The sequence below is a fragment of the Lissotriton helveticus genome, chromosome 5_1 (genome assembly GCF_964261635.1).
Source record: "Lissotriton helveticus chromosome 5_1, aLisHel1.1, whole genome shotgun sequence".
NCBI classification, from domain to species: domain Eukaryota; kingdom Metazoa; phylum Chordata; class Amphibia; order Caudata; family Salamandridae; genus Lissotriton; species Lissotriton helveticus.
In genome coordinates this window covers 91,083,824-91,094,387 of record NC_136065.1, presented here as the reverse complement: position 1 = coordinate 91,094,387, position 10,564 = coordinate 91,083,824, and the positions used below count along the sequence as shown (strand labels likewise).

General features: G+C 44.1%; 1 protein-coding gene across 1 annotated transcript in view; it reads right to left on the bottom strand.

Annotated features, from left to right (window-relative positions):
- Nucleotides 1-6,561: 6,561 nt before the first annotated feature.
- The window catches only part of LOC144754197 (E3 ubiquitin-protein ligase TRIM39-like), an 89,567-nt gene continuing 85,564 nt past the window's right edge, over nucleotides 6,562-10,564 (bottom strand). Inside the window, exon 6 of the mRNA XM_078641782.1 lies at nucleotides 6,562-7,361. Coding sequence (XP_078497908.1) covers nucleotides 6,850-7,361 — 512 coding nt within the window. The 3' untranslated portion in view covers nucleotides 6,562-6,849. The remainder of the gene's footprint in view (nucleotides 7,362-10,564) is intronic.

Here is a 10,564-nt window from a genome sequence, read left to right as displayed (position 1 = left end):
CCCGCAGAGTGTGTGTGTGTGAGCACGTGCACTAGTGGAGTGACACCCCCAGATGAGTCCATGAGAAAACCCTATAGTGAACTACAAGTAAGGTTCAATGTGACCAGAGACCTCAAACGAAGGGACCACCATAGACATTGGCTCCATAACTGGCGCAGCCCATTCCAGAAGGAAAGGGGGGTTAACTACAGACCCAGAGAAAGCACTGAGAGCCTGGGGACCAAGTCCTATTCAGCCTTTAATCCTGTTGTTCAACTGCCCTAATGCACATTTGCAGAGACAACACCTAGAAAAGTCAAGGAGAGCCTTGGATTTCATTGACTGATTCCAGCAATAGACCACACCCACCCACCCGCCTTCTAGGGTAAAACTAGGTGTATCTTTCTGTCTCCTCTATCTTTTGTGTACAGTCCTGAGTTGTGTGTTTGTGTTTAAAGCACTTTTCATTTTTCAAGTAAAAGTGCTGGCTGGACAATCTTTTAATTGTTTTATGCTTTACTGAGTTCTTGGTTTCCAACCCCGCACTTTCTCCTTGAGTAAGCCTTGGACCGCTCGACTTCGCTACTCTGAGAGTCAAGGGCGAGGGATTCACTTGGTGCTCAGTCTTGGACCGCACAGTAAGGTGAAGCCCCAGGACACCAGTGGCAACAGGCTCTCTTTGTTATAGTTTGCGTCCAGTTACCTCAGATTGCCACGGCAATCCTGAAAAAAGTTTGACAACTACAATTATTGTAAACTGACCTGTTTATTATGTTTTTGTAAAATGTTACACCTGTAATATTATTTTATCACCAGCGAAACTGTTATAATGATGAGTCTTGAAGTAAAGGTAAGTGAAAGCGGTCTTTATTCTGTCACCTGATGCACTGGGCCAGGGACAGACTAATTTGCATATAGCCAGGTTCTGAGCTGGGATGAGGCAGTGAGCTAAATAACGGTGATGGATCAAGCCCTGATCTTTGGACTGGGTAAGAGTGGTCTGCTTAATTCAGACACTCTGTTCATCACCACCCCCTTTTCTGAATCGTTTTTGGCCACTATAGGTGTGGCAGGGTATACTCAGACATGAGTCCCTTGCTCACTGCTCCATCAGGATTCAAGCAAGCCGGGCCAACGACGCCTGAAATGGCAGAAACCGGTCCCCGGAAGCTTGTCTCCTTTCTGGTGAAGAATTGGCTTGGTAGTTTGGTCTGCCCTGTTCCCATGATGCACTGGGCCAGGGACAGACTAATTTGCATATAGCCAGGTTCTGAGCTGGGATGGGGCAGTGAGCTAAATAACAGTGATGGATCAAGCCTGATCTTTGGACTGGGTAAGAGTGGTCTGCTTAATTCAGACACCCTGTTCATCACCACCCCCTTTTCTGAATCAACATTCTAAGTCAAACTCTAGTGGGGCATACCAAGAGGGGAAGGGTACAGGGGGGGGGGGGGGGGGGGGGGCGGAATGTACCACCCGCATATATATATATATATCGGAAAGAAGATTACAAATCATCTCCTTTCGCTAATGAATAAAGGAAATTGAAGTCAGAGGAGACAAGATGAACAGCATACAACCTGGAGAAACCTACAGGGTGAGGGCGGGAGGGAAGAAAACAAGGCATCCACCACTGGCTAAATACAGTGGCGAGATGAGCACACAGATAGACAGGAGAGAGATAGTTCATAGGTCACCTAAGTACAATATAATTTCATAAACTTCCTAACAAGTAGATTAGAAACAGACTGAAAGGTATCCTTTACATTCCTCCTCCTTGCAACACCCACCCTACAACAAGTAAAGGCAGATAAAAGTTACATTCCCTTATTGAGACATACTGGTCTTCATCAAAAGGTCAAAATATTCCTAGATTACAACCAATATACATTAAGGATACAGAAATTGCGCAGTATCACTCTGGAAGACTCCACATCCACACTTCCCACTAAAATACCTACCGAGGAGAGTGATCCCTCTCCACTGCTAACAAGTTTTACCTGGCTGTTCTCTCCCTCTCTACATACTCTTGCAAAGTGTCCCTTCCTATTACATTTCATACATGTTGCGTTGCGGGCAGTACAATGAACGTTGTTCGCAAGGTGGTTACTGCTCCCACACCTAAAACATTTTAACCCTTCGGTAACACTCGTGGGTTTACCTGTTTTGACTTCTCTTGCTTTGACTTTTAAAACTTCACTGTCATGGATGTCATCCTGATACCCTATAGTATTCACTAGACTGCAATCCGGTTCTTTGGGTGGGTTAATTTCGAAAATGCACTTAGCCGTGTGTTCAATGGACTGTGCTATACTAATAGCTTCTCTCAAGGATGGGTTCTTGGATAGAAGTTTCTCTCTAATGCGGGAATTGTGGGTGCACCTCACCAACTGATCCCTTATAAGGGAGTCGTTAAGTTCCCCAAACTCACATAATGGAGTTAGACCTCTAAGAGCCGCAATGTAATTGCTGACTGACTCTTGTTTTCCCTGCACTCGAGTGAAGAATTTATGCCTTTCTAGGACGACGTTTACTTTGTCACCAAAATGACTTTCCAACTTGATAAGAGTGATTTTGAAAACATCCAAGTCATCCTCGTCATCTTCTAGTTCTGGATCAGGTAGGGTATCATATCTTCCTACCTTGGACCCCAAGGTTGTGCAACAGGACATGTTGTTTCCGAACAGCAGAGAACTTTTCCCCTCCAATAGCGATAAGGTAGGAATCAAATACGTGGATCCAATTCTTCCAATGGATCTCAGGATCCCCAATATCATTTAAAAATGAAGGAGGTTGACTCATGGATGAAGCAGCCATGGAGGAAAGCTTCACTAAAATATGAGGACGGAGGCAAGGTACAATGTGGTGCTCACTGAAAAGATTCTAGAGGAGTATGGCCTGAATGACAGGGAGTCCTACCCAAAGAATTCCTACAGATGGGTAGATAAGGGAAGTATACCTAATGGGAGAGGGGCGCGCTAAATATGAGCACAAAAATACTATATAAAATACTATATAAAGGCACTGACAGTTCAAAACTGTCTATATGAGAAGTACTGGGAAACCATGTAAATCCTAAATGAATTGTACTATGTCACTGCACATGGAACAAAGATGTACAGAAAAGGTAAAAAAAAAACCTTAATACATGAAAATACAATAGGGCACGGTAACTTGAGAAAATAAATGCTTCTTTGAATGAGAAGGAAGAAATGAGAACGTTCACTTGCAATTCTCACTTAGAAGGACTTCTCAACTCTACAAAACACCACTAGAGTGTAATATGTAAACTCAGGAAAAAAACGACCTGAAACTGAGAGTTTAAATGTGTGCATTAACAACCCCACTTAATTCTAATACATTTACAACCACAAAAACCTGCAGATAGAACTCAGTAAGCACAATACATTACATATATTTACAATAAAAGAAGGAAGCTATGCATGTCGTGGAACTCGTAATCACAGATAATCTCTGGATCCCTCAAGCTGAATGGCAGAAATTCCACTTAGGAAATAGAGAATGAAAGAAATACAAGAACCTAGCTTGTGAATTAACTAAAATGCCAGAACAATACCATGAAAGAGGTGTGCGTATCACCGTGTAGAGGTACACACACCATGCATGAGTGAGGGGGGGGGTCAGGGGAGATAAAAGTCTTCAGGAATAACACTCTTGGGGCAATGTATCACGAAGGTGCAGTACTCTTCTATTTGTCCTGATAACGGCCGATGAACAGCGGGGAAAACTGTGGAACTTGGTAAGTACCAGGTGTGAAATAAAATCTTGCCTGGAGGTACAAAGGATACACCAAATGTGCCTTGGCTGAAGAAACTGTTCCCAGGGAGAAACGATCGTTGTTGGGCAGTTTTGAACGCAGGGAGACTGAAACCAGAAGAAAGGGCCGGTTCTACTGCAGCTGGTGCGCCGGGAAACTGACGAGGATCGCTCTGAGGGAAATTGACGAGCGGCGCTCTGGACGACTGGAACTCCTGAAAACTGACAAGCTGCGCCCTGTGAGGAACTAACGAGTGACACACAGATGCAAAATGAGGACGAAGGGCGCCGGAGGAACTGCTAGCGTTGTCCGTCGGGCCACTCTGAGGGAAGTTTGCCGAACGGAGCTCCGAAGTAGGACAAGGGGAACAGAACGTCAGAGGAAACAGCAGGCAAAATTATCGACCATAAGGAACAGTCGACTGTCAGCACACAGGAACCAAGCACAGTTCTGGAAGTACGAGAAGCACTGCTGGCACAGTGGTGGGCTCACACAGGATAAGTCAATGACCTCACCTGGAACGGGGAGAGGACAAACTTGCTGGAAAACTCCACTGAACTCAGTGAGAAATGATGGATAAACCATTTTAATCTGATAATGTTAATCTTAAATTAATGTCTAGGGCTTGGAGGTCCATTTCTCATTTACATCAGCTGGTAGCCTTTAGTAACAGCATGAAGGTTTATATAAATGTTACAATACAGTGCAATGATTTGAAAGTCGCAGAAGTCACTGACAGGGTTTTAACCTGTGATATCTACATTATGAGTCTTGCAGATGTGCCTCAACCCACTGAGCTACCTTATAAACAAGACACTAAAGCTGAAAGAGAACACAATCAGCCCAAGTCTTACTCAAGAGACAAAAATTACAACCATTCTAAATCAAGCAGAGACCCGGATATTAAGAAGCAGAAACCCCAAAAAGGATAAAGAGGTGACAGGTGTTACACGTCATTCCTGGTCTCCCAGGAGCAGCATTTAAAGGTCAATAGCAAAATCATTCTGGTTTCAAAACCTCACTCAATGTGACCCTCCCTCCCTACCCTTCCTTTTTGTGTAAATAGCACATTGCATTTTGGGAAATGTAGCTTGTTGCTTTCTATTAAGTACCTTGTCATCTTAGTCCCAGCATGCACTGGTGTTGGCTTGAGCGGCATATTTGCCTCAGAGTGTCCCATCTAGCTGCTGCTCTTAAGGTTTCACATCAAACATAAATTCTGCTTTTAATACAGAAAGGTCTGTATATATAAACTAACATCTGGAAATAATGGGCAGACACAAGATAATCCTACCTAATATGTCTGCACAACCTGGAAATGTTTGTGGAGTCATGGAAGCACTGCAGGAGGCTGATATTGTATTTTAGCCGTGCTGGAATATAACATTATTGCACATTGTTCACAGAGTCTGCATATCTTTGCACAATACACATTTTGTCAATTACAGTAGTGGCTAGTGCAGCAGGGCAAATGTTTCACAAGAAAACAGCTTATACACGGCGGTCCATAATTGTGATGGAATCCTAACAGTTTAGGAAATGTAAGCTTTTAAAAATAGCTCTGTATTGTGGCATATCTTCACTGGCCTTGTCATGCTCACATGTTACAAAAATGCTGTCCACAGAAAGACGTTTTAAACTCTGGCAAAGAAATATCAGCTTAACTCAGTGGTGATGGAACACAAAAACATTAACATTTAAGGTAAAAAGGAGACACAAATAGAAACCCATTTAGTAGCGGAGTTGAACAAAGTGAAACAAGAAAACCTGGATTGATCACGGCTTCCCTGCTTAACCATATTGTGTGATCTTCGGTAAATATTTGACTTCAGCCATCCGCAATTTTCTTCCCAATTTAATGGACTATACTGTTGCTTTATCTATAAGAATCAGGCCAGGGCCCACTTTAGAGTGAGAGAACCAGGTGTGAATCTTTTATGCTGCCCCTCCCCATTCCTGTGGCCAACTTCTCCAAAGATTCCTTTACTCCCACCTTCCAACAGTTCCACTCATCTGTACACAGCCCCCGTCACATACGCATTACTTTTTAGTGCTACTCATACTAACCGTAGGGTGTCAGACCACTTACATCACACACATTATACAGAGGCAATGAAAATGATGTTGGCAAATCAGTCTATAGGAAATGTTACACAAATCAATGAAGATTACCGTTGTGTGATCTGCATGTAGGATTACCGTTGTGTGATCTCCCACGAAGGTCGTCAGCATCAGAAGCTCTGAAAACTCATCATTGGCTCCCGCTACACAAGAGAATTTTATTCAAACTCTTGGTTATTACCTTCAGAGCTACCCGCCAAATTGGATCAGAATATCTCTCTAGGAGATTCACACTACACACCACAGGGAGGATACTTAGATCTACATCGGCTAACCTCCTCAAACTGCCTGGCTTTAAACTTAAAACCAGGGGAGGGAAGACTGCTGCAGTATTGGATGTAAACGCATGGAATCTTATGCCTAACAAATTGAGAGTGATGGTATCAGAAAAACAGTTCTGGAAAGCTCTAAAGACCTGGATTTATGGAATAAGTGATGAATCCTGTCTCGCCCTTATCTAGTTCCTAACTCCTCACTAGTTTGCCTGTTATCTGTATAGCGCCAGGAGGCTCCTTTGGGAGCTACAGTTTGCGCTCCTTAAATGCCACATTTCATTTCATTTCATTTCATGTACACGTTCTTTGCAGCCAGCATATTAACCCTCTGCGCTACTTTATGATGAGTCGAAACTGCCACTAGACAAAACTTTGATCTCTCTTCAGCAGAAACAATAATCACTTTCATTATCTTGATATTTTTATTGATGTTGGAAAACTGCTAGACACACGAGGAAACAACAAGTGCTTTTAAAACCCAAAGTTATCTCTGAACACAGCACTTCTTGTCGCACCACACTTAAGCCGGTTGGGGCAGAGGACCCTTTAAAGCTGAAATAAACATCCTAATAACTGGGACCCTGCCAAGAGACTTATCCCCAACCAGAGTGTTTTATTATAAAAAAAAAGATTAAGTTACATTGTTATCAGTGCAGAAGACAGTTGTGGGATGAGTGGCTGAGCTTCCTGCAGCTCTCAGACTAGCTTCAGCTCCGCTCCTCCCCAGAGATAGAAGTACGGAAAGAGCCTCTGTGTGAAGGGGGCCTGCGGGAAGGAGTAGAGAAGCTCCATGGAGTCAGCATTGTACAGGGACAGCCGCCCCCCCTCGTAGTCCAGATACACCCCCAGCTTATGGGGTTTCTCACGGGGGTACAGAGTGGTCTCAGGATAGGAGAGAGCCTTGTAGAGACTTTTCCACCCCCGCACAGCCCAGACTCCCCCCTCAGGTGACCATGAGAAGACACCCTTCCTGTTCACAGACTCTGCTGCGACTCCCACATGCCACGTTCCCCCCTTCTGCAGCACCTGCACCTCCCAGTAATGTCTACCGGAGGTGAACCCCTCGCTCCCCAGCACACAGTAGTAGTTAGTGAATCTCTTGGGGGTGTTTGGCAGGGGTTGTGCTGTGTCTGTGCCTCTCACACGTCTCTGCACCTCAGACAGGAGGAGCCGAGGATGAGCAGTGTCAGGATCCAGAGTCACCATCACTGCAGAGAAAAGATTCAGAATTAGAGATTTAATTACACAAATAAAGACTGTAATTACCACTTTCTGTTTTTATACGATTAATTTAAACTCTTCTTACAAAAGCATGCATTCATCTACAGCACACACTAAACTGCACTATATAGACAGGGAATTCTACTACATACTACACAACCCCACACATGAAGCATACTATACCACACCACACTACCACACATGATGCATACTACACTGCATCACACTACCACGCATGAAGCATACCACACTACATCACACTGCCAGAAATGGAAAACACTACACTACTCCACACATGATGCATGCTACACTACATCACACTACCACACATAGCATACCACACTACACTACACCACACATGACACACACTACTCTACATCTCACCACACATGAAACATACTACACTACACCACACTACCACACATGATCCAAACAACACTACTACACACGTGACTCTTCTTCACTTCTTTACTTTATTCGGATTGAAATATATCCATGAAAGAACAAATCACATTTCAGCATATAAAATACACAATTGCATCATAATATCAGATATAAAATCAAATACGTTAAAACATTGTTCATAAAAGTGCACTTTGTATTGAGAGCACAAACAGAGATTTTCAAAAAGTAGCCTACGCGGAAAACCAATTTTTCATCTTCCAAATGGAGGATAGACCTGTATACAGCTACAAGGTGAACAGGTGAATTATTAAATTAAAAAAAAGGTATTGAAAGCCATTTAGCTTATATAAAACTTACAAAAGAATAAAACATTTAATGTAGTTTGCCTGCTCTGTCCATCACACAGGCATGGCAAAAGATCGATATTAGCATGAAAACCAAGTCAAAATTTCACATGACTCAAACTACACTACACCAGACTACCACATGACTCGTACAACACTACACAATACATGGATCAAACTACACTACACCACTCTACCACACATGGTGCATGCTACAACACACCACACTACCACAGACACTACACACGTGACACATACTACACTACACTCCACTACCACACATAACACATACTATAGTACACACTACCACACATGATGCATACTGAACTATACCACACTACCACACATGATGCATACTACACTACACCGCACTACCACATATGAAGCATACATCACTACACCATACTACCACAAATGTAATGTAATGTAAATGTAATGTAAAACATACTTATATAGCGCGTACTGTCACCCAAAGGGTATCCTGGCGCTTTGACTCAGCATACATCACAAGCAGAGAGGGATCACACAGCCCTAGGAAAGAGATGGGACTTCAGCCCCTTTTTGAAGAGAGACAGTTCGTTCAAACTACTTAAAGAGAGTGGAAGGGAATTCCAGAGTTTAGCAGCAGTGAAACTGAAGGAACGGCCACCCATCCGTGTCCTCAGGATTCGGGGAAGTGCCACCAAATAAGCAGAGGAGGAGCGTAGGAGTCTGGCTGCCGAGTACCATTTAAATAGAGTCTGGAGTGCCCTGGGCCCCAACCCATGAAGTGCCCTGAAGACAATGCAAGATGCCTTGAAGCAGATCCGTTGATGTATAGGCAGCCAGTGAAGGTCTCTTAGTGCCAAGGATGCCAAAGCTGAACGCACCCGTGAAAGGGCCAACTTGGCTGCCATATTCTGGATCCGCTGTAATTGTCTAATCAGGGAACTAGGGCCACCTAGAAGCAGTGCATTGCAATAATTAAGTATGCTGAGTATCATACTACGCACTACCTCAGGTTTGGCCGCTGCAGGTAACATGGGGAGGATCTTACGCAACATTCGTAGTAGCATCATACAGGTGCCAATGGTCTCATTCACAAAGGCATCCAACTGTAGATGTGGGCCAAAAATAACACCCAGATTGCGGGCAGCTTCCGCTGATTCCACAATGACTGAGGTTATGGGAGGCCAGAAGTCAACAGGCAGAGGGCGAGGAATTTTATCCAATGAGCAATGCAACACCTCTGTCTTTGATCCATTGAACTGGAGGGAATTTTGTCTCAACCGGTCTGCAGTGGCTAGCATACAGCGGTGAAAGGTCTCTATAGAGAGAGCATCCTTACCTTCAAAGGAGAAGATAAGTTGCGTGTCATCGGCGTAGTTTACTACAGTGATGCCAAAGGATTTAATCAGCCTGATCAGGGGGCAGAGGTAAAGGTTAAATAAAATGGGGCTGATCGCTGACCCCTGGGGTACGCCTTGCCCTACCATTCCGGTGTCAGATCTAAATGGAGGCAGAGTCACCACTTGATGTCTATTGTGGAGGTAGGAGACTAGCCAATCCCGGGCCAAGCCGACCACCCCATAGTCTTCCAGTCTTCTGATTAGGGTAGCGTGGTTCACCGTGTCGAACGAGGCCGACATGTCGAGCAGCACCAAAAATGCTGCTCGGCCACTGTCGACACGCGAGCGAAGATCATCCAAAACAACCACCAGTGCAGATTCCGTGCAATGAGCTGGCCGGAAGCCAAACTGGGCTACATCTAAACAGGCATTCGCCTCTATGAAACCTGATACACTCTTAGTGACATATTTTTCCAAGATTTTAATTGGAAAGGGCAGTAAAGAGATGGGCCTATAGTTTGCAGGACAAAGGGGGTCTAATGTGGCTTTCTTCAATAAAGGCGATACCACCGCCAATTTCCAGCTGTCAGGAACTTGTGGCAGTGCTAAGAGACTGGCAGCAGATTGAATATAAGGGAGGAAAAGCTCTGCTTGGAACAGCTTCCAAAACGTATGTGGCAGCGGGTCCAATGGAGAGCCCGATGAGACACTGTTGGCCAAAGTACAGAAATCCTCATAAGATGGAAGAGTAAAGCTAGACAGCACTGAGTGCGCAGTAACCTCCCTTGTGCCAACTGGGGTCTGTATAGGTAATGATTCAATAGTAGGCTGGATGTTAAAAGTACTTGAAGCGGAGAAACCACTCAAAATGGCGGTGATCTTGTCCTCAAAAGTAGAGGCCAAGGAATCACACCGTGCCTGCGAAACAGGAATGCTATTGATGGCACATGCAGGGTTGGAAAGATTGTTAACAATTTAAAACAGGGTTTGTGACTTATTGGCCACATGTGCTAGCTTAACCTCCAAGTACTTGGCATTGGTGGTTTTTATCTGCGCTTTATAACCCAGGAGCAGCTGCTTAAAAAGGATTTTATCTGACTCGACCATACTATA